Source organism: Durio zibethinus, chromosome 3 (genome assembly GCF_047325235.1).
Source record: "Durio zibethinus cultivar Kanyao isolate XHJ-2024 chromosome 3, ASM4732523v1, whole genome shotgun sequence".
In the NCBI taxonomy this organism is placed as follows: domain Eukaryota; kingdom Viridiplantae; phylum Streptophyta; class Magnoliopsida; order Malvales; family Malvaceae; genus Durio; species Durio zibethinus.
The window spans coordinates 5,736,867-5,760,615 of NC_143164.1; the positions used below are offsets into that span (position 1 = coordinate 5,736,867).

At 34.7% G+C, this 23,749-nt stretch overlaps 5 protein-coding genes across 6 annotated transcripts; 4 read left to right on the forward strand and 1 right to left on the reverse strand.

The window, feature by feature from the left end:
- Window positions 1-8,836: 8,836 nt before the first annotated feature.
- Window positions 8,837-11,188, reverse strand: LOC111289593 (RING-H2 finger protein ATL16-like). Its single transcript, XM_022880796.2, has one exon. It carries the CDS (start codon window positions 11,139-11,141, stop codon window positions 9,831-9,833), a length of 1,311 nt encoding a protein of 436 aa, XP_022736531.2. The 5' UTR covers window positions 11,142-11,188; the 3' UTR covers window positions 8,837-9,830.
- A 1,809-nt stretch (window positions 11,189-12,997) lies between these two features.
- LOC111289730 (uncharacterized) lies at window positions 12,998-14,751 on the forward strand. Of its 2 annotated transcripts, none has more exons than XM_022881044.2 (4): window positions 12,998-13,436; window positions 13,551-13,636; window positions 13,738-13,937; window positions 14,506-14,751. In XM_022881044.2, exons 1-4 carry the CDS (start codon window positions 13,165-13,167, stop codon window positions 14,617-14,619), a joined length of 672 nt encoding a protein of 223 aa, XP_022736779.2. In that variant the 5' UTR covers window positions 12,998-13,164; the 3' UTR covers window positions 14,620-14,751. The 2 variants fall into 2 exon arrangements, with proteins under 2 accessions (XP_022736779.2, XP_022736859.2); XM_022881124.2 differs by having other exon boundaries at window positions 12,999-13,436; window positions 13,554-13,636.
- A 145-nt stretch (window positions 14,752-14,896) lies between these two features.
- On the forward strand, window positions 14,897-17,412 carry LOC111289653 (uncharacterized). Its single transcript, XM_022880923.2, has 6 exons — window positions 14,897-15,511; window positions 15,604-15,876; window positions 16,251-16,408; window positions 16,578-16,683; window positions 16,766-16,891; window positions 17,047-17,412. Exons 1-6 carry the CDS (start codon window positions 15,320-15,322, stop codon window positions 17,179-17,181), a joined length of 990 nt encoding a protein of 329 aa, XP_022736658.2. The 5' UTR covers window positions 14,897-15,319; the 3' UTR covers window positions 17,182-17,412.
- A 1,216-nt stretch (window positions 17,413-18,628) lies between these two features.
- On the forward strand, window positions 18,629-19,425 carry LOC111289852 (29 kDa ribonucleoprotein, chloroplastic-like). Its single transcript, XM_089757746.1, has 3 exons — window positions 18,629-18,643; window positions 18,730-19,017; window positions 19,150-19,425. The coding sequence occupies exons 1-3, from the start codon at window positions 18,629-18,631 to the stop codon at window positions 19,288-19,290; spliced, it is 444 nt and encodes a 147-aa protein (XP_089613872.1). The 3' UTR covers window positions 19,291-19,425.
- A 2,947-nt stretch (window positions 19,426-22,372) lies between these two features.
- Window positions 22,373-23,396, forward strand: LOC111301451 (blue copper protein-like). The gene is made up of 2 exons (XM_022897102.2): window positions 22,373-22,726; window positions 22,907-23,396. The coding sequence occupies exons 1-2, from the start codon at window positions 22,561-22,563 to the stop codon at window positions 23,236-23,238; spliced, it is 498 nt and encodes a 165-aa protein (XP_022752837.1). The 5' UTR covers window positions 22,373-22,560; the 3' UTR covers window positions 23,239-23,396.
- The last annotated feature ends 353 nt before the right edge of the window (window positions 23,397-23,749 follow it).

The following is a 23,749-nucleotide window of genomic DNA, read 5'->3' on the forward strand; positions in this document are numbered from 1 at the left end:
AACAATGTTATATGTAATTCCTCTTTCCAGTATCAACTATCTCCGATCTCAATCCCTCACTGATCTCTGAAGCTATTTTGAAGTCTTTGTATTCATGTCTTCCCCCTGAAAAGAGCAGGAAATTCCAGGCTTAATATTTTTTACCTCTCATCCTCCTGAGTTGCCCAGAATGGGGAAATGCCCAGGCTACGCACATTTTTTCAGCAACAACTTGATTATGTCACAGATGACGGAAACTTTCATTTCCGACATCTGAACACACGCCTGTACAACTGAGGAGAAAAACCGATTTGATTGGCCACTGAAATTACAAACAGGGCAGGTTAATTCTAAATCCCCAGCTCATGAAACAGAGGAAAGAATCATGTCGGTGGCATCAGCAGGCTCAAAATGCTCTACAGAGGTTGTTAGCCGTCAGATTAGATGAACACTGCTGCTCTATAGGACCCGTGGTACTACAAACTTTGCTCCTCTTTGGTTCAGAAATCCTCACGTGGGAAATTCCCACAGCAAGCACATCCACCACACCATTGTCATCTTGTTCCTCTGACTTGCAGCTTGAACTATTGGACGTAAAATCTGGCTGCGGACCTTGACCATGAGAGCCACAATCTATCCTCCTCACACTTAACTCAGATCCAGGAGAATCAAATATTTGGAAAGAAGGTCCTACTTGGTTCTTCGACTTTGATTTAATGGATAATGCCTTTAATGAGCGCTCAGTCTTGAACAATATCCATGGATGCCTTGAAATTACATAATTCAAATATCAGCAAGTGAAGTCTAATGATTAAGCTAGCTATTACAAGAACTATAGTGTTAGTTCCTATTCAAGTTCTAAGATAAATTTCACATCGAATAACAGATTGTTTTGGGAAAAAAAATATAACAAATTCCACATAAATTGAAAAAGAAACAAACATAACATGCCGCAGAAGCAATCCTAAGGGGGAAAAAAAGAGAGGTAAAAATAGATGAATGAATCACCTTATGATGGCTCAACACCTTACCATATGTAATTGTCAAAGTTACATAATTCATTGATGAATGCAAGCCTAATTCACAAACTTCTATTAAATGTATGTATTAGTTACCTATTCTAGTATTTCAGAAAGATAAAGTTGGGGCTTTACTTGGTACTTCATTGGCAGTTATTCTAGATGAAAACATCCTTTGTCAGCATTCTTGCCAATGGATCACGTGCAGGTTTAGATAGAGATTCCCATAACCCTGAGTGAAAATCCAGCTTTACATTCTTGATGGCCTCAAACACTTCCTTCAAGTAGTCTCCTTGAAATGGAAGAACACCAGCACTCCATATATCGACCTTCTCAGAATAATTTCCCAACAGAACCTCAGGTTCCAGCCAAACCAGGCAAAGTCTGACCCGTAGCAAATAGTAATTTGAGTCACTTAGAAGCATTAGGCACAGCTTAAAACGGAGACGAGTAAATACTAAACAGACTTGGACATAGAAAGGATAATATATAAAGGCCAGATAACAACTGAGTTTCTCTTCATCATAAGCAGACGGGAAGATAGGTCTTTTTGTTTCATGCAACAACTTAATTCCCCAGCTACCTCTTCCTTCATGCATATGTGCGACTGGCATTTGCTGCCAATCTCAAAATAAACATGTCTTCAGATATTCACCATTGGAAATTCTCGTGGCAAGACCAAAATCTGCCAGCTTTATCTATCATGAAGTTGTGAGAAAAATATTCTTCGGCTCTATATCTCTATGCACAACTCCCATCTCATGACAGTTTTTAATGGCTAACATCACATTTTCTTTGCACCTCTTTTTTAGCTTGGCATAATCTTCTAACGAATAATGAGACCTAATATTAGATGATCTCCGGGGATCCATCGGTTTCACTTCCTTTCCTCTTATTTCTCATCAAGTCAAGTATCAATTCAAACAAACTTATCTAAAACTAGACCTTACATACATTTAAGTTTCAGAAAAATTACAGATAATCGAAAATATCTAATTTCATAGCACAAGCTGTTCTGCTTTCTTTTCCTGTAAATCAAAAGCAAAAAGAAACGATTAACAGAAAAAAAGGCAAATAAAATAAAAAACTTGATTCACTAAGACACAAAATGTTGACAGCCCCCAATTAAGTCAAGGCATTAAAAAACTCTTATTTAATTAAAAACAGAAATTTTATTTAAAAAAGAGAAAATCAAGATGCTGAGTCGATCCTGTTTGTTTTTTTCATGGATTCTCCTGGGGACCCTATTGAACCTTGATCAAAATCCTAACTTTATTCTATTATTATTCACAATTTTCAATCTAATCATAAAAATTAAACGAACAAAAAAAAAAACAGAATTTAAAGGCCAAGAACAAACCTTTAAACAGAGCAAAAAATCCTCCAGATTCCACAAAGGGAGAGCCAGGTTGAGAAATGGTAAAAAAAAAAAAAAAAGAATAAGTGAGAATTAGAGAAATTAGGTAAGTAAATAATTGGGAAAAATCAGGGGAGAGAAATTTGGAGGATCAATTTTATACACATGTAAAATAAATTATCTATATATATCTATTTTATTTTTTATATTAAAAACAATCTCCAAGAATTGTTTTGTTGATTTGTTAATAAAATATATTTTAATTAATTAAATTAATCTACTTTATATAAAAAATATTATTTGTACTGTTTTTTATAGTTTCATGATTCATCTGATTACCAATTAGACTGTTTTTTTCTTATTATTACATTATTAATATTTCCATAAACTATTAGCCAAGCAAAGTTGGAACATTTTAAACACTTTCGAGACGATTGGGAACTGATGGCATTTCTTTTTCAGGAGAGACTGAGAGTGCAAGAGAAACACCTTTCTCTGCTTTAAAGTTTTCTTTATACAAAATTACTGCCAGAATGGCTGAATCTGTGTTACAATAACCAATAGCAAAGATGAGGCACCAAAAATTATTCCTATCATTCCCAAGAAGAAATTAACACTGCCATATTATTGCACTCCAAATCGCAACAACGTAGTACTTTTTTTGTCCAAGCTCGAATTCCCTTGCTTCCCTTGGAATTACTTGTTTTTCCAGGGAAGAGAAGGAAAAAGAAGAAGAAGCCTTGTTTGACAGCGAATGGTAGGTCTGGAGCCCCTTTTTCGTATTGTTGATGGTGCAAACTACATGTGAGTTTTATATAGAATCATTAGGAATGTTTTCTAACACGAATCTTATTCTTTTTGCTGTCTAGACTTGCAATGGAAAAACTCCAGATCTTGCAACTGAGAACTTTATGATGTCGATGGGTCCCCGTCCCTCTGCCTATGAGACTTTCTGAACTGGTATGCAGTCTGGGATGGATGGGTTTTGTGTCCTTATGCTGGTCCAATGCCCTATATGACTAGGTCCATCGGACATGCCATTTGGAGGTGTCATCAGTAATGCCTCCAGTCCTTATGACTACTATGGATGAAGAGGATATGCATGTAAAGATTTTCAAATAAAAATTTCATGAAATTATAAGGATATATATCCAAATAAAATTTTATTAAATTATTTATTAATTAATTTTTAATTATTAATTTTTTAAAAAATATATTAATAAATCTGATGACGAAATTTTTTTAGAGTAAAATATTAGTCTATATGAATATTTTTGAAAAAAAAAAAATATCTTCAATTGTTAATAATTTATTGAAGTAATTTGAAGATCAATTTTTAATAATTAAATTATTGGATAAATTATAAAAATATTTTAAGACTTGGATAATATGAAAATAAACTAGTATCATTTTTTGGATGGACGTTATGAGGGTATTATAATATTTTTCATACGTAACCGTATTTTTAGACCTAATTTTGATTTCATAGATTATAATTTATCTTTTAAAGAAACTAAAATCAAGTTTGAAGACTTTTTTTTAAAATGAAATAAATTCAGTTTAATAATTAATTACATCTAAACAAAAAATATTGGTGACAATTTTTTAAATTTTATATAACGATATATTCACGAATTTATATATTATGACAATCATCATATATAATTATCAATCTCAAAAACCTTAAATCTTAAAGTATGCATTTATCGTCCACAATACCTTTTATAATTCTTTTTAATTTTCCTTAATGTGGAAATTTTTTAGCAAATTCCTTGTTCCGGCAATAATGGCAATTTGTTTATGCTAACCAAGTTGAGCTAGCAATATGCCAAAAAAAAAAAAAAATGAGGCAGACAAAATCTCCCTAGTCATGCATGTTTGAAAAATCTGCCTTTTTCTTTACACTGATTTAATAATACAATAAACCAGATGGTTAACCGTGTGAAATCTGACAACCAGCTATTAAAGGCATGCTTCTAAGTTTCGATTGGTTCCTTAAACACGAAACCCTAAGTCATGCTCTAACTTCGTATGTAAATCACATATAAGGTCTTGATTACTCTCCCAAGTTGCTGTTTATATATATATATATATATATATATATATATATATCTAGGTGCTGAATCTAATATTGGTTTTGGATGTTAGCCAAAAACATCAAGAAAGCTAGTTGGGATTCGGGAAATTGGCAAAAAAATTATCTGTTTATTCTGTACTAAATTTTGTCTCCAGCTAGCCCTGCAAGACTTTGAATGATACAGCCCTTGATTAGTTGAGGAAATTCTTTCTTTGCCAAAAAGGAAAATTTGATGATTTGTTGCAGAGCGGATCCAGTCGATCAAGCAGCTCATATTTGACACAAATAAACAAGTAATCTCAACATTTGGCAAGCAAGGCAAGTTAACTTAAATTTGCAAAAGCACATCTCAATAAGTTATGAAAAATTGATCTTTCAAAAATACGAAAAAAAAAAAGAACTCAGTTATTTTTTTCCCTTAAATTGTGAATATTACTCTTAGTATATATTCAGTTATCATGTTTTTCTTGATTGCGAAAAGAGGATTAAAATCCATTTCTTTAAATTATTTCGACTCTTTAAGCATAAAATATGGCAATTATCAACAAGTCAATAAACTGTGTGTAAGACATCTTTTGTTAGCATGCGAAAGACTCATTTGGTATCGTAGACAAGTTCTCTCACATGAAAGAGTTAAGGTATATGAGTATTAGTTATATAAAATTTCACACTTATAAAAAGGGGAAAGGCTTAGATAAAATTTTTTAGGTGAAATTCACGACATTTTTTTTATTAAAAATAATTAAATAAAAATTAAAATTGATAGATTAAAAAATTATGTTACATAAATTAAGTGTATAAAATTTGAAAAACTTTAATAAATTTTGATATATATTTTTAGATAGTTATTTTTTATAAAAATATTGACAGAAATTTTTTTGTTTAATAAATATTGATCAAATTTGAATTATAAATAACATTTTTAATAATTTTTTTATATATTATTGATCTTCATATTAAATTTTATCAATTTATTGATTTAAATTTTTAATTAAAATTTTTATTAAATCATTTTAAAAAAGAATTTTACAAACTTCATATAAGTTTTATTTTATAAAAGTATTATGATTCGAATTTAGCATCTATACTCAAATTTCACCTCATCCTTGCCGCCTTAACTAATGTTCTAACTCTTTTATATTTACCACCTCTTTCGTTAATTTAACTTCTATAATTAATCAAAAACTTAGGTCTCCCAAAAAATGTGAACTGAATTCATATAAGATTTGAAAAAAAAAATTCTAGAAAAGAATTGTGCTGATATATATTATATGTAGATATTGTTAGATAGCATGTTATAATTTGAAAGCTTCTACAAAACATGCAAGTTGGGATTAGCATTTAAGAGGAATATATAACTTCATTAAACTTATATAAGCAGCAAAAAGCTTTCTGCTTGTTCAGGCACATTGCGCAGTTCTTTAAAATTGAGATTAGTGCCACAAATTTGACCGCGTGGTTGGCTTATTTTTCCAAATTATCAGTAATTTGCATTGGATATTAACTCTTTGCCAACGAATGATGATTCCAGGATTAAGAGTGAAATGTCTATATGTCAGCATGATTGAGAAGTTAAATGTTGGTGATTAATTAAAGACTTTGAATACTCAACCCAAAGTCAAACAATCCTACTACTATAAATAGTGCACACCCTTAGTGCCATTTTATCCAAATCTTTCTGCTTTTAGAGCATATAACTCCCTTTAGTTTTCCCTGATAGAATGAACGCCTACCCATATTACTCCCCGCCACCACCCCCTCCACCTCCTTCTCCTCCACCCCCACCCCCTCCACCACCTCCTCCACCACCCCCACCCGACTGTAACTATACTATACCACCACCAACGCAACCTCCGGTACCCACACCGCATTATTGGCCTACTTCTCCAGCAATAACACCAAGACCACAACCACCATCAGGTCCACCTAACCACACGGCTATTATAGCTGTATGCGTCTCACTAGGAGGCGTCTTCTTTCTTGCATTGCTAGCTGCTTGTCTCTGCTGCTTGGCTAAGAAGAGGAAGAAGAAGATGATGATGATTCCTCCCCCTTTTGCCGTCACTGGTTACGATGACGAACATCAATATGTCCAACAGACCGTCTCCAGAGGTCCATACGGTGAGCAGACTGTGGCTGTCAACATAGACGACGACGTTGGAATCCATGAAATTGGTGAGGTTGATTCCCATGTTGAACATCGCACAAATGGCTCTCATACTGAAGACTATCTCAGAAATGGCTAACCTAAAAGGCTACAACAACAAGTTCCTCCTCATGTGATTATGCACCTGTTGTTTTGATTTGTATAAAGTTTGATGGGATTGGGCATTATTTGATATTGTTTGTTGTTGTTTTTAATTACTTGATATAAATTGTTTGGAAAGTGGGTCAAGGTCGAAAGAAGGGAAAAGCAAACATGAGTGACGTCGACCTTTGGTTTGGGCTGTTCGAACGTTCCTGCAATTGGCTGCCCTGCAGTGATACAATATTTCATATTTATGTTTTCTTTGTGATGATAAAGATTGAAGAATAAATGTTAGGTGCAAGATTTTTTTTTTTTAATTTTACCTATGTTTTATTAACCTATGCTTTTTTTTTTTTTATTAACCTATGCTTTAATTGATTTTCTTTTTATAAGTTAATTTAATTTTAAAATGGTAATTATAAGATGCATGGATGACGTCTTGCATGCTTAAAACAAGAGTATAGATAAATTCAAAATTTATCCATTGACCCAAACAACTCATTTTAATTAATCTCTCATCAAAATAACGAAATTCTGATGACAATTACCCATATATATATATATAGTTGCGATTAAAAAAAGTTTTAATACAAAATTTACACTAATTTGATATTTTTGGAGTTGATATTTGGATTCAATTAAAGGTATAATAAGTTTAATAGCATCGTTTTGAAAGTGCGATAGAATCCAAACAAGGATTTAATTTTAAAATTCATTAATTTTCCTCTCATATATATATATATTTATATATGTTTGAGTAGAACACATAGATTCCAATAGTACTTTTTGATACAACATAAATACTCCCTTGGTGGTAGGTTTCTTATTTAATTTCATGGAATTAAAAATATATATATATTTAGCTTTGGTGTATCTAATCACCATAAGAAAAATTAAAAATTTTAACAGTTAAAAATGAAAAAAAAAAATTTTTGAGGCATAAAAATAAAAAGGTGGATAAAAAAAAGACGAGGAAGCATAATTTAGTTAGACTTTTTTTGCATAGTGAAAACAAATATATATATATATATGTGTGTATGCTTAATCGTTCATTTGTGACCCAAATCCCTACTTATTCAACTAAAAAAATCTTGCCTTCTTAATCAATTTTCATGCTGAGAGAATTAAGTAGCACCCTGGTTCATCGGCGACAAGAAGGGCTAACCATTGCTGGCGCTACAATAGTCAATTAGTTTCCCAATTTATATATAAATATATAAAAATAATTTTCTAATTAGTTTCTCAAGTTTCAATTGTTTAAAAATCAAGCCACTTGAACGTAGTGTTAATTGGTTTTATATGCATGGTCCATTGCATATTCAAGAGAATTAGGTTGCTTTGGGAGAGATTTTAATGATATTGTATTGTTTTTATGATTGAATCTCAAAATTATAATCATAAAACGAGCCGTGGTATAGTGGAAATCCGTCTGACCACGTTACTAAATGATTTTTAAATATACTTATAACTCGTGTGAAATAGAGATTATTGTTTGAAACATCATATCAATTCTAATTGCATTTGCATTTATATTTTCCTTGATAATGTTTAAAGGAATTAAACTAATTTGACTTACTGATATGAATAATATTTAGAAATATTGGAATTTAAAGGGGTGCTTACTTGCATTTCACATGCTTAACCTTCACTTTCTCACGCAAACTTTCATCAATTTGATACTAAGAGGAAAAAAATTTCTTGCGAGCATTTACGAACTGTTTGTCTCATTGCCAACTTGGAATTGTATTGACCACGCAATCACTTGAAACATAGAAGCTTAGATGATGGTTAATCTTAATATAAAATAGAAACTCAACGTACAACACCATCGGGCATAGAATAGGGGAATCAGACAGGCTTGGTTCGAGGAAAGTCGAACTCTCGCATTGGGCCGTTTAAAAAACCTACTAATCGGCAGACTTGAGGGTTTAGCCTGACCTGTTCTCATTGGGCCCAGAGATGGAGGTTGGTGACTCTGACCAACCAATGCCTTAATTACGGTGAACTGTCTCCTGGTACCTAGTTCAAGCTCCTTTTAGCTTGGTGTCTGAAAGCTTGAACAAACTCGGTTAAAATTCCATTCCTTGATAGAGTTAAATACATGAATTTGCACCCAAAAAAAAAAAAAAAATCAATCTCACTGATTTCATATCAGTCAAAATTGAACATAAGTGACTTTAGCTTGTTTCTATTCACTAATGAACTCCACAATAATGTATGAATGAGAGAAATTCGACTTGATTGGGCTCAGTTTGTACCACTACTTCTGGCTCCAAAGATTAGGCTTTGGGCAAGGCTACAAAACAAACTTACAGGGCTTTCCATCAGTTCATGGTTGGAGAAGCGACCATTCAGATTTGACAAGACAATGAAGACATGAAATCGTGTTCGTAAGAATCCCGCAATATTGTTAGACATGCACAAATAGAGAAGGTGTGAGCTTAGATCATCATCTTTAGAGTAAAGAGATGTCGATTGAATAGATGGCGATTAAGACATGATGGAAAAATTGAAAAGGGAAGAAAACCCATGTCACCATAATTAGGCGAGCTTTGATTGCAGAGGAAGTTGAATGTCTTTGGTAGCCTATACTGGTAACCAAAGAAAGTGGCTATACCAGGTTTCAAGCTACCTATAAATTATGTTTTCTTCTTGTTCTTAACTTGAAAAAGTAAAAAGATCGGTCGATTTCCTGCCATTACTTCATAGGTTTGTTAATTGTTCATTGTATGTGTGTTTTTCTTACCATAATCATCCATGATGATAGTTCCCCATTCAAATCAGAAAAAGCGAAAATCCAAGCTGAAATCAATCGGTTTATCTCTGACTTTCTCTTTACTGAATAACAACATGATGAGATCTCGGAAACAGATATCAGTTATATTTAAGTTGAAGCTTCAATCGAGTTCTACTTCAGGACTTGAAACAAAGGAAAATACATAAAACTTTATTCTTCTGAAGAGAACTTTCTCTTTAGAATTCCTCTTGTACCTCGTTGATAAGCATCACAAGGCTTGAGCTTTCATGCTTTTGTGGGAGAAGCAGAAAAAGGCAACCCAACTTATAGATAGTGCATGCTGCATACAATTTCTCTGCTTAACAAATATCGCACTCATAAAGCCAAAACTATATCTAGAAGTGTAAAAAATTTTACAGGGGAAGAATTGAATTCTTTCTTCTGCACCGTTCGGATGAGAAAAACCTTCCACCACAGGAGAATGATCTTTTCATAGGAACAGGACTTAAATGAAGATGCTGTGCAATGGAAGAATTACCCATTAGCCTAAACTCGATTGAGTTTGCTCCTTCTTGCTTTGGATTGATGCTTGAATGTGGGTTCTCAACATCATCTTGTTGATCATAAGAACTTCCTTCGGATTTAAGAGGACAGAAATTTGCCAAACCAAGAAACAAATTTGCAGCTGAAGAAGAATCCATGGAAACGCACCTTTTGATTAGTTGCATCTCTTTAGCCACAACCTGGCTACTGTCAATGCAATCACCGACTACCAAAGCGCCATTTTCATCAGAATAGACACTATCCTTTAAAATTCTTTGGTCAACAGCCTCTGGTAATTCACCTGCAGCGTCTGGTCTAGCCCTGTTTTCATAAAGCTCACTGCTTCTTCCCTGATTCTGACTACTCATTCCACGTCCAATCTCAGAATTTTCTATCTGGTTATCGACAACTAGATCCATGTTATCAGAATTTTGATATGTAGAAGTTGGAGGGGCAGAAACAGCATCAAAAACAATATGTGCTCGACACAAGGGACAATTAGTGTGAGCCCTTAGCCAAGTATCAATACAGGAAATATGAAAAGCATGATTGCATTTAGGCAATAACCTGACTGTCTCCTCTTCTCGAAACTCATTCAAGCATACTGAACATTCTGTCCCTTCAATCAATCCCTCACCCTTCTTGTACTTACAAACAGTAATCGAATTTATGATTGATTGTTGCAAACCAACGGTGGTGATGAACCAAATAGGATGATCAACTTGATTCTCATCAACAAACTCTTCATCTGAAGCATCAGTTTGAGCTTGTGGTTGCCTGTTATTCCTTGAGCAGCACCAACCAAAACATGACTTGACTTTAATGACATAGTAGCCAACAAGAAGGAAAAAACTGGCTAGTACAGAAACAAAGATGATGGCATAAGGTGAGATGTAATGGTTATGGTCTGAGAGGGGAGGAGGTCGCGGGGGCGGCGGCGGTGGAGGTAGATAATAATAGTCAGGATAAGGGTAGCAGTTGTAAGGGCAGGCAGGGTCACAGAAGTCAGGGGGGCAGTCTATAGTTTGGTTTGTTTCTGTAAGAGCCGGAAAAAGCTTTCTGTTTTTCATTGCTATGAAGAGAGAATTGAAGAAAAGATGGAAGAAAGAAACTCTTATGAGCTGTAAACTTAAACTTTTGTTTGAATTGGAAGAGAAGAAATGAAGAAAATCAAGGAACATGTCTCTTTCAGGGTTCAGTAAAGAGTAAAGACTGAGTTGTATATGTAGTATGTGTTTGGTTGTGTTTACAAGTTGGTATTACGACAAGAACTTCAGAACTCAGCTAGTCTTTGCAAAGATTCCATAGCCAATTAGTTCATACTCTAAAGTCTAAATAATTTCTGCCGTAAGTACATTTATACGAGATATTGACCTATGGTGTCACTGAAAGCTATGACTTCAGACTTTTATTGTGTTTTACTCATGATCCATAGAATTTTCCACAATGTTTCAATTTTTTGGTGGCTGGTCCTAATCATGATGCTCATATTATATTTCAATTAAGTTGGATATCTATGATCAGGTTGCCTTCAGGTCATAGTTAGGGGATACTGTGTAATTGTCCAGTGAAATGGACCTCATAGCTGCTATTAGTATTATCAATCTTAATTATTCTTACTGACCCTCAAACCCGAACTTCAATGACGAAATATAGTGCCTTCTCCTTAGGTTTTTGGATGGAAAATTTAAATATGAGAGGGGTTAATGATACCAAGCTAGAAGTTTGCTGCAAAAGAATCCAAACCATCTGCTTGGGAATTTGGCATTGAAATCTAGTTGAAATGATCTAATTGATACTCTTTTAAACCTGCCAACAATCATGTGATAATGTTATATCATTAATCCCAATGATCAAGATTCAATTTCTAAAAAAAACTCTAATCCGCCGGTAGAATTTCTAAATTCACTGATAAGATCATTTTTTATTGTTTGAAACAGATAACCTTTAACCTACTAAAATCCCAATCAATTTGAGAATCCAGTTCAACGGAAGGGATGATAACCAGGACCTCCTCCTGAAAACTCAGGCCCAGTTTCGCATGAAACCGGCTAGTCTCTCTATTTTTGTGCCAATGAATGTATGAAGGGCTGGTCCAAATACAGGCTTGAATAGAATGAAAAACATCTTGGTTTTCGCTTATCCCCAGTTTGACTTGGCCCCAAAAAGGAAAAATTCACTTAGCCCAATAAGGGAAAACAGATCCATGGAAATTGTTTGGGTTTGAAAGTGTAGAAAAGGTCATTAACAAAGACAAAATTGTTAGACCCATGATTTGGAGCCTAATGACTAACGGATTTCTTGGTTAGTCGGCGGCCTGACTTTTAAGCACAAAATTGTTGGAAGATTTTATAAGCAAACAAACCAATGATCAAATATTACAGAATAAAAGGCAAAATTTTGGATATCCACTGAAAAAATTGGAAAGGATAATTAGGTATTTGTGCAAAATTCTTTGAATTAATTCTAAAAATCTAATTACTTTGTAATCCTATAGAAATTCAATTGTCTCAATTGTTTAGGATAAATCTATTTCAGCTTTTTTATTTGTTTGGTTACAAGATCTCACAGTTCATTTCAAACCAGTTACTGGAAAACAGCTGGTCTTGAATTAGAGAGAGGATTATGAAACTAAAAAAGAACGAGGAAAAACTTAGATGATGTTTTAAACAAATTTTTAATAATTATTTTTACATGTTATTTTTTTATTAAATTCTATTAATTTATCGTTTTAAAATAAAAATTTTATTGAATATTTTTGGTAAGACATTCCATGAACTTTATTTACAAAAATTTTCTAAACCTTACCCGGTTAAACTATCATATGTACTCAATCCGAAAGAGAACAATTTGAACTACGAATCAATACGTCAAAGTAATTTCGAGGAAATATCTTGAAATCATATAATAAAATTCAACAAATGGATAAATGAGGATTAGTATTCATTGACTTCAGGAAATTTATAATACTTGTCTTTCTTCCTAATCCGCGTAAACGACCATGCCTATAAAAACATTTGGTTTTCCACCGTTTCTTAGCTATCATTCCACGCCTAATAATTTCTTTAAGAAAGCCTCTAATTCACCAACCTCTTTTTTTTTTTCTCTTTTTCTTGATTGTGAATTTTCTCGTTTTTCTGGTAGTGCATAAACGTAAAGAGTTTCACAAATATTAAGAAAGCTGTACCTGTAGTATTACAAGTCATGTCGATTGCAGGATCCATGCTTCCATGCAAAGTTCGAATGGAGTACTGCAAATTTCAGTCACCTACCATTCTCCGTTGTAGTCATTTCTTGGTGATATCGAAACAAAAGGAAAAACATCAGATTGTAAGAAACCTGCAGAAGTTGCAATCCCTGGGCACGGGTCTAATTAGAGTGCAAAACACTGACAGATACAGGAACATGGTCGTCTGCAGCAGCGTTGGATCAGGACCTCCAACCCCTTCTGATCCTACTCCTGGTCCTGGTTCCTGGTTAGTCTTTTAACGTTCTGCTTTTTTACTCTTAAAAACGAAAGAAATCTTCTACTATTTTAATACTCTTCTCTAGTATTACAATGAGGTTTGTCACAGTCAAAATTCTTTTAGCAGGATACCTTGGATTATGGGAATTCTAGTGAGCATAATCCTACCCTTTTGGAGGGGCAATTGGGGTCGATTATTAAAACTGAAAGGTGAGGACTAGAATTTATTCAAATTTCATGTCATATCCGCAATATCTATCGGCTTCGTTAACATTTAATTACTGTTTATGTTGTTATATATGTGTATATAGATGAAGCTGAAACTGTAATAGACACCGTCGAAGCCGTTGCAGACGTTGTAGAAAAAGTGGCCGAGCAAGTGGAGAAAGTAGCCGATGATATTGGTAATCATCTACCGGAAGGCAAACTTAAAGATGCCTTTGAATTGGTTGAAGATATAGCTGAAGACACAGTTGACGGTGCACGCTTAGCTGGTGAAGTCATTGACAAGGTTTTTTTTTTCTTGCTATTTACTTAATCTTTTGTTTTTTTAGCATATTTAATTAATTATTAACAATATGATTATCAAGATAGTCGGTGTTTTATAACTATTTCCTATGTAGCTTCCGCATGATTGTCAGTTCAGCTTCTGGATCGAAATCCAAGAAATTAAAAACAACAAATTTCTGATTTGCAATGTTTGGAATAAGCAGTCATATACATGACATAATATTACGTCAGATGCTTCTAGAAACTGACTTGGTCTTCATACGACAGTCTAATTGGAATAATGATTTTATGTAAGTTTGACAATAAAATAAGTAGACATGTTATTTGTCTAGTTTTTTTTCTTTTTAGATTAAAATTTAAGAATAAAAAAAAATTACAAGCACAATTGAATTTTATAATCTTGTAAAAATCATAATCTAAAATAGGTAAATTATTTAAGTTAAACCTCAGATTCATTAGTTGTTGCATAATCTAGATGGCTAAAACTACATTAATTTCTTAGTAATTTTCCAATTGGTTGATTTTCTTTTCCTAGTTTAGGCTTCTAATTCAACTAGATATGTATGCAGGTAGAAGATATTGTAGATGAAGTCGAAGAAAAGGTGGAATCTTTGAGGGAACCAAAGAGTACCCATGAAGAAGCCAACGAGGCAACGGAAGAAGAAGCTAAGGGTCATGCTTAGGCAACACGTGCAGCTCTCTTTTTTAGCCTCAGATATGTTGAAATTAGTTTTTTTTTTTTTTTTTTGAAGATGTTGAAATTAGTATTAATTACATTTTTAATTAAATCTTTCTCCTAATTATTTTACCCTAAACATGTTGCATTACTCGACTACAAAAGCCAAAACAGTTTTGGTTACAATGTGTAATACCGGTTCTATCACTTTTAAATTAAAAAAAAATTTGAAAGAAGAGTTCACTCTAAATGGGTTGCTGAATATTTTAATGAACAGTATGATATAATCACACATAATTATTTAATCCAATAATCATCGATTAATGTGGATAAAAATCTTGAAATTGCGAAACCCTCAGCAACGTAATTGGGCCGGGCTCCAATTAAAAAAATATTTGCCAGGTCAGCAGTGGGACCACTATAAATTTCCATTGGAGCTTTTAAACCGCAGCCTAACGGCTACTCATGTTCTCTCAATTTGAAACCACACCAGAGAGTTGAAACCTAAAGAAAAAAGAGAAAAAAAAATCCTTTCCAAAATCTCCCATAAATCTCTTGTTTTCTGTCTTCCTTTCAAAAACGCTAACTCCAAATCCTCAGTATCTGTAATCCCACTCTTTTACCCTACAAAAAAAATACCTTTTATTTTTAAATTATTGCAAGATCTAGGGATCATCGAGAATCAAATTCTTTGAGTAATTGAAACCATGGACATCCCTCAAGAAATCGACGATTACATAAAAGAAACAATCGAAGATTCCTTAGGTCTTCAAATCCCTACCCAATCTTTGCAATTGAAACTCCGCTCCGCCGAAGAAGCCCAGCGTCTCCTCCGTGACCGGTGCCTGTTCCTTCTATCAAAATTGAAAGAGAAAGATCGAATCATTGAGCGATCAAAGGTCGGTTAACTGAAAATTATAAAAAGGTAATAATTTGAATATATTTATATTCAGAATGTGAATTATTGGACAATTTTAAATTTTTTTTGAAGGCGGAAGCGAATATGAATGCGGTGGCGTTGAAAAGATTCGTGGAAGAGAATCAGAAGCTTGCAGCGGAGTGTACGAATTTGTTGACTCAGTGTAACAAATGGGAGAAAGAGTGTTCGCTTTATGATCATGACAGGGAAGCGTTGATGGATTTTGGGAATGAGGCTGATGAGAGGGCAAAGGAAGCTGAGATTAGGGTTCATGAATTGGAAGATGAGTTGGGGAAGTTAACTGAAGAATTAAGGTTCTACAAATACCGTTGTGAGACTCAAGGGGTAAATTAAACAGTTTTCATTTAATTTTTTGTTACTTTCTTTTGAATTCTTGATCTTTTGGGGGCAGCTAGCTTTAGCTACATAGAACTTACATTCTCTTAAATATTGCGATTTTGTTTGATTTAATTGTTGACTTGTGACTTCTTTCCTTAAAAAGGATAGGTTAAACATTTACACTTTGTTGAGCATGCATGATAAAACTATTCTTCTTTGTTGCTTATAAAGATGACATAAGTGGAACAAGATGAATGTGCTTAAAGGAGATTAATTTCAGTTTTTGATTGTCTATGATTGATTAGATAACCTCTCATCATATATGGTTTTCTATAGTACTATGATAACTACTAACTGATAAGCATATGCCTTCCTTGAAGATTGATTCACCTTCTGAGGGTACAACTTTGGAAGAGAATTTGCTTGAGTCGGTTCTAGCAACATTGATTTGTAAAGATGAAGTTATGTCTGGACGAGCATTCCTGGAAGAAAATAATTCGCTAGAATCACTTCAAAGGTTGCTTAAAATGTGGAACAGGTAAGGGTTTTCTTCTCTTACTTCTACGTTGCCTGTGCATCTTTGATGGTTAATGGAGATGTTTGAGGCATGCAATTAAAGAGGCATTATCATTTGCTCACTGCTAAGGAGTGAGAAGGACTACTCCCATATTTCTGAATCAATTCTTATGGTCTGTTGTGCTTTGCAGGTTGAGGCCTTCAACTCAAAAAGTTTTGTCACTAGCTGCTGAGGTTAAGACCCTTGAGAAAGACAAGGAACATCTCAGGATGAACCTTAGTAAAGCTGAAGGGGAGGTGAGAACAAAGAACTTTGGACACTGGATGCTTGTTGAAATTTGCATTTCCCTTGTCTGAACAAGATATTTTATGTATATAGGTCAAAGTTCTGTTTGAAGAAAACAACATATTGGACAAGGAGAACAAAAGATTATTGAGGCAATACCATAAAGAAAAGAACCTCCATGTTTCTGGTGGGACGCATACTGGTAGTACATCTGCAAAGGTGAGGAAGGAATATGTTGGATTCTCAATATTTGTTGGTGTTCACATGAGTGCTTGCTTTCACAAGTAAAAACAAGTGCACTTCCTGCATGTGTCTGGTCAGTAGTCACTTGTTCATTGATTTAATGCTCTATTATTTGCTTGACTCTCTCACAGACAAACAAGCGAAAATCAAGTCCCAAGATATGCAGCCCAATTGAGAAGAAGATTGACTTTACTGATCTAGATTCGGCAAGGAAGCCTCTGTCACCCCTGCTATATAACTCCCCTGACTCGAGAATGCACAAGTGAAGATATGATCTCATACATGATTGGATCTAACTTCTTGTCCATTGGTTATTCTTTGTATCGATCATGGTGTTAGACTTGGATTTTCGGATAGCTTTTCTGAAGCTACAGTGTGTGTAGTTTTCATCTTTTGCTTGTCTTCAGCATCGCCCTAACGAATCTGATGTAATAGAATAGAGAATTTCTCAAACTAATGCAGTAATAAGAAATTTTAGTAATTGATTGTTAGATTCATATTGTGTTTGTAAATCTCTTACCATGTGTTTCAACTACTCTGCATCTCCGGCCATCTTATTTTAATCACGCGAAGGGGACCGGACCGCTGGAGTTGTGAAGCAGGGGCGGCGAGCGGGTGGGGACTATTACCTGAACTGGAACCCTAGACAGCATCGTTTTGTTCCTATGCATAGTCTTAGATAGTTTTTCTTTTAGATAGTTACTCTGAGATGGTTTTCGGCTCCCAAAAATTGAAAAATATCGACTTGTCTCAGTTCTCTGTCTCCTTCCTTATCTAATCCCACCTCTTACTCTCAGAAACCTAAAAGAAACCTCTCTTTCAAACCTTCCAAAATCCAAACCCCAAACTCAAACTGAACATACTTGCTTTCATCTCATGGCTCTGCTTCGCCTTCCCGACCAATCTTTTCTCTTCTCTCACCAACATAAACCTCATATTCAGTCTAACTTAACTCCATAAAAAACCTCTATTCAACTTGTTTTCTCCTTCCATCCTCTCCTCTCACTAATACCCTCCCCTTGAAAGCTAAAAGGTTAAGCATTTCATCCTCCATTTTTCTGCCACCATCCAAGACCACTGCTAAAAGTTAGAAAACAAGAAGGGGTGTTTTCAAAAACAGGTTGATTGCCCAGAACGTGCCTTGGAATTGTAACACTGAAGGCATTCGTTCTTTGTTCGAGAAACACGGCAAAGTCGTAGATGTTGAGGTTTTTTTCAACATTTTTCATTTGGGATTATCTTTGTTTTAAGAATTGAAACTTTTTGGTTAAATTTGGGTTTTGGTTTATAGTTGACATATTGATGTGTGTGTTTTTGGTTTGTTCTGTATGGTTTAGCTTTCTATGCATAACAAATCCAGAAATAAGGGGTTGGCATTTGTTTGTATGGCTTCGCCTGAGGAGGCTCTCAATAATCTCGAATCCATTTGTAACCATATTTGCCTTTGATTATTTTCTGGGATTTCTCTTCTAGTAGTGCCTATTTTAAATTGCCAGATTAGCTTTTGACATATCATTGAATTCAAGATTAGGAAGTCCAATAGAGTTTACTAGAATTATTTTTATTCAACACCTTGATAATCATGTGAATGTGATGATTATAATACATATAAGAATTTCCTTAAATACTAATTTAACAAGTGATTTTAATGCACTCCTTATCAAAACCCTTTACGGATACAGTGTGTTTAAGCTAATTTCCCCTGGCTAAGTGATGATTGAGAGTGCAGTTAGACATAATTCTAAGGGACTTTTGTCAATTTTCTTCTTTATTTTTGAAGATAATTGATTTTTTTTTTATTTTGCCATCATGAGGAATTCGAGGGTCTTACTTTGAGACTCAATTATTCTAAACCTAAGAACAAGAAACCTGCTACACCTGAGAAACGCAAGCCAGTGCCAGCATTCAACTTGTTCGTGGCAAATCTTTCATATGAAGCAAGGGCTAAACATCTTAAAGAGTTTTTCAGTTCTGAGGGTGCTAATGTTGTTTCTGCTGAAGTTATATTTCATGATAATCCAAGAAAGTCATCTAGGTATGGCTTTGTCTCATTCAAAACCAAGAAAGAGGCTGATGTAGCGATGTCTGGTTTCCAAGGGAAGGTAGTTCCTGATTTAGTAATTTTTCTATATTCTTTGAATTTCTGACTTTTCGAATTGGGCATCGCAATGTTGATAGTAGTAATCTGCCTTTGGTTTTTTTAATCGAGAAACTGAGAAATTGTTATTCTGCAGATGTTTATGGGAAGACCAATTCGGGTGCAACACAGTAGACAATTTGTGAAAGTTCAATCAGAAGACAGTTCACAGTCTGATGATAAATCAACTGAGCTAAACTCTAACTTGGAACAAGCAGCCACTAAGAAGTTGAATTGATTATACAGAGAGCAATAAGATTTTATTGTTTGTTATTCTGTTAGTAAGGTTCTTAAATTCAGTGATGACAAAAGGATTATAGCTGTACATTAATACATGAATGTATTAGTCATTTGAGCTCTGTGTTATTTTTGGCAGTCCTTTGAGTAAATTGAGCATTCTTTGGCAATATAAATGCTGTTGTTCAATCAAAACAAGTCTTCGCTGTTGTATAGACTTTATCTTCTCATATAACAACTGCTGTTGTATAGATTCCGCATGACTGCTGTTTGGGCCTTCTAACAAATCTTTAGATTTAAAAATGAACTCAAAAAATGCAGTGAAAGTCAAGGACTGTCCAGGCCTTCTAATAAACCTTTCCACCAATCTGCCTTATGAACTTTGGGTGAACCATGCGCTTACAACTGCTGCATTGTTGTGTTCATATTGTAAAGGAAACACATCCTGTCAAGGCTGATATCACTTCTAACAGATTACAAGTTTAGCACTCATGCCGATGCCTGCAATTATGTAAGTAAATTGTTGACATTTTATATATCTCCCCAAATGAGAAGTGAGTGATATGCTTCAAGTCCAAACTTATTTCTGTCATTTTATATATTTCAGGCAATATAATCTGTGTTCCTCGTTTGTTCCGCATGCTTGTCAGCAGTATTGATTCAAATGTATCTAGAAACTCAATTGATGTTTAAGTTGGAAATCATTCCTAACTCCCTAGAACTGGACGGCCGGCAAAGTGTTGCTGAGGTCTATTTGCCTTTTGCTTCTCCTCAACAGAGAGAGAGAGAGAGAGAAAAAGAAAGCATGTAAAAAACTTGGGGAGTGGAATTCAGCTATGGTGTAGTTTGTGCATACTGGAGTATGAAAAAAATGGTAGGGGCAAGTTAGAAAATATGCTTGGTTTTTCAGATATCGACACTCAGGTCTGTTTAATATGAGGTGCATGTGCAGTTGAATGTCTCTGTCTTTGGGTTGAATTTCTATTGTCTGTTTGTTTTCATTTGTCCATTCCTTTCTGCTCTCTGTTACGCACTACAGTTTGCTTTTGATTCTCTTGGAAAAGAAAATTTTTCTCCAAAATGATTAATTATGTTCTGAAATTTCGACCTCTTCATCGTCAAATTGCCTCTTAGGACTTTGTTCATTTTCCCATAGTTTACGTGCTTGTAAAATTTTGGAGTTTGAAAATTGAGAGTAAGCAGAATTATTTGGGGGAATGAAAATTTTCTATTCCAAACAATTACAGCATTGAGTAGAGAAAATGGTTGCTACAACAGATGCGAAAATGGAACTGTCGGCTGGTAATATGTGGGGGGCTGAGGCAGCTAGCTATTGGGTTGTCACATGATTCATGACTTTACACCTATTGCTTAGAAAGAACTAGATTAGCTTTATCACATCAGTTGAGAATAAAAGCTCTACGATCTTAAAACTGTGAACAAGAAATTTGGAGAACAAGAGTAATATAGCAAAAGGAAATTCAATTGATTTTGCAAGTCCGAATTATTAGGTAGAACATGACATTATTGTTTTTCATCTTAGCAGGCAGATATATATATATATATATATATTACCAACTCATGATTTTAAGTTTGTTTGTTTAGAAGTTCAACGATAAAACGCACTCTCCAGAATGATGAGAGCCTTTCAATCGGCTCCCAAATGAAGCATTACCTCATTATGACATGTAGCATGCGTAAAATTTTTTGTATTTTCTCTCCAAAATTTATATGCTTTTTCTTCTTTGCTGGCGATGATAAGCTGCCTTGGTGAGGCTGAGGTCCCATTAGCCAAAAGGTCGGAACACAAGAAGATTGCAGGCAGGTAAGGGCTAAGGAATAATAGCTTACGAGAAAAGTTGGAATTGGGGGATCCACAAAGGGGTGTAGTGGGTGGAAGGAGTGATAATTCACATAACCATACCAGCTGACCAGGCCAGGCTAGGCCAGAGTCGGATCCAAAGGGCAGTTGGCCTAATGCAAATGGACCCCAACGGCTCAATCAACCTAACCCCAATAACCGTACTCACCTCTTTACATACATATCAAATTATTTGGCTTTTGGGTGATTTTGGCTGCTCCTTTACAATGGGTAAATAGGGGAATCACTCTTTTTTTTCATCACTCGGGTTAAAAAAATCATGCCCATGAAGACTTTTAGTCTCAGGTTAGGTGGAGGGTTTGGATCAAAAACTGGCCGCTACGTCACTCTCCTAAACTTCTTTTGCACAAAATCAAAGAAAACACCCATAAGCAAAGTATAACTTGTAATGACTTGTTTAATTCATTTGTCAATTCAACATTATTTACACTACATTTTTACATAATGTAATGAAATTCTTCATTCTAATTACTCTTTTTTAGCCAAATAAATGCTTCCTCTGTTTTTCCACAAGCTAAATGTGATTGACAATTTAAAAACTATTCAGCCTAACGAAAAAGTAAAACTGAGGAATTTTTCTTCCTTTTTTTGGGTTTCTTCCTTTCCTTTTTCCGCTTTCAGCTTCTTGCCTGTTGACAGTCCAAGAAATCGTTTCACGTACGCAATGAAAATTTTCAATTTAGGGGGTTGGATGCCAGATTTTTGTTTCCAAAGAGGACGTAGTCTCCTTCATATCGACTACATTTTGTTTGAGTAGGCTTCAAGCATGTTATTACCTGTTTGCATTACCACATCTCTCTCCTTTTCCATTAATGCTGATTGTGACCTTCGTCTGTTTGACAATAACCTCTCATAAAACACCAATGGTAGCAACACCACAGGATGACAACAACCAATGGTAAAAAGAATCAGAAGAAAACAATAATTTATTTTCATGCTTTTCTTCATTCACAATCCATCATTATATGGGCAAACAGATGACTTAAAAAGTTATATATCAGTGGAGTTCCACTATATTGAATGAATAATTGATGTCTTTTGAACTGGCTTTGTAGCAAAAACATCATAACCACCGTTAGGGTAACCCTACTTAACAACAATTATTTAAGTGAAGGGGCAATAAAAGAGAAAGATGGGATTAGGGACCCACATTCTTTTGCATTAGGTTTGGGATCTGCAACCCAAGTCATCCTTTTGAAAGAATTCCTTTTCACAAATGTTGGTTTGTATGGAATTAACTGGACCAAAGTTTACTCCTTCCATCCCCCCCTTTCATGGCATTATATAAGGAACTCCATTTCTGACAATTGTTATCACAAAAACCTCCTCCTGTTGTTTTATCTCTCTGTTTTTACAGTGTTGCCCAGTATAGTTTTCCACAAAAAAAAAATGGCTCGCTCAAGCGTGGGAATGGCCTGTCTTTTGCTAGTCTTGTGCTTGGTTGTGCCAAGCTTGGCCACAGTTTACACCGTTGGTGACACTTCTGGCTGGACAACTGGTGTTGATTATAGCACATGGACTAACGGCAAGACCTTCAAAGTTGGCGATAGCCTTGGTGAGTTCTTAAACCCCCAATCTCATGAAAAAAAAGGAAGAAAAATACCAATTTCTCTTTGGATCAACATATTTAGACACATAAACCTACTTATCTATCTTAGATCTTTCACATTCATGTAATTTCAAGTCAAACAATGTTTGATCCATCAACTAACATTTTGAATCTTTGGATCCCTAGTTTTCAATTACCCAACCACTCATACAGTGGAAGAAGTAAGTTCTAGTGACTACAGTACATGCACTGTGGGCAACCCAGTCACAACAGATAACAGTGGAGCCACCACCGTTGCTCTCAAGACTGCCGGAACTCATTACTTCATTTGTGGTGTGATTGGCCATTGTGGGAATGGCATGAAGCTTGCTGTCAAAGTGGAGTCAGGCTCATCCACAGCACCATCTACTACAACTACAACAACTAACCCGAATTCCTCATCTTCATGGAGTCTCTCCCCATTTGTGGCTTTTATCACAACTTGGGTTGCCTTATTTGTGATAGCAATCATTTCATAAGCTTCTGGCAAGAGTGTCGGCCTTGATCAGGATAGAGGCAGTGCTGATCTCCTTTTATGATTATTATTATTTTTTTATTTTCCATTTTATCTTGTTTGTATTGAGGATCATTGCTTAGCTTCATGAATGAGCAGGTTACTTTTTCATGGCATTAGGTACATCATTTATGTAAGTTATTGTTCATTGTTGTGTCATATTCTATGTGGACATTGTCAAACCTGATTGACAAGAAAAATGAGCTCATCTTGCTAATACTTGAAAGTAAAAAGGGTTTGTCTTTGATAGATACAGAGACATGCTCATGTCTTTTGAGGAGTAGTTTCTAATTTTGGTACGAAGATGATCAATAGTTGAAGACAAGATGACGGAGATAGCCCTTTCTTTTTCCATAATCCCTTGAATCAAGGAGGTAGGATGAACTTGAAATTTGATCAAAAACCTGATACAACAACTGAAGACTAGCAAGTAACAACTAATCTAATTGACAATCTTTTAGGATTAGTTGAAATAT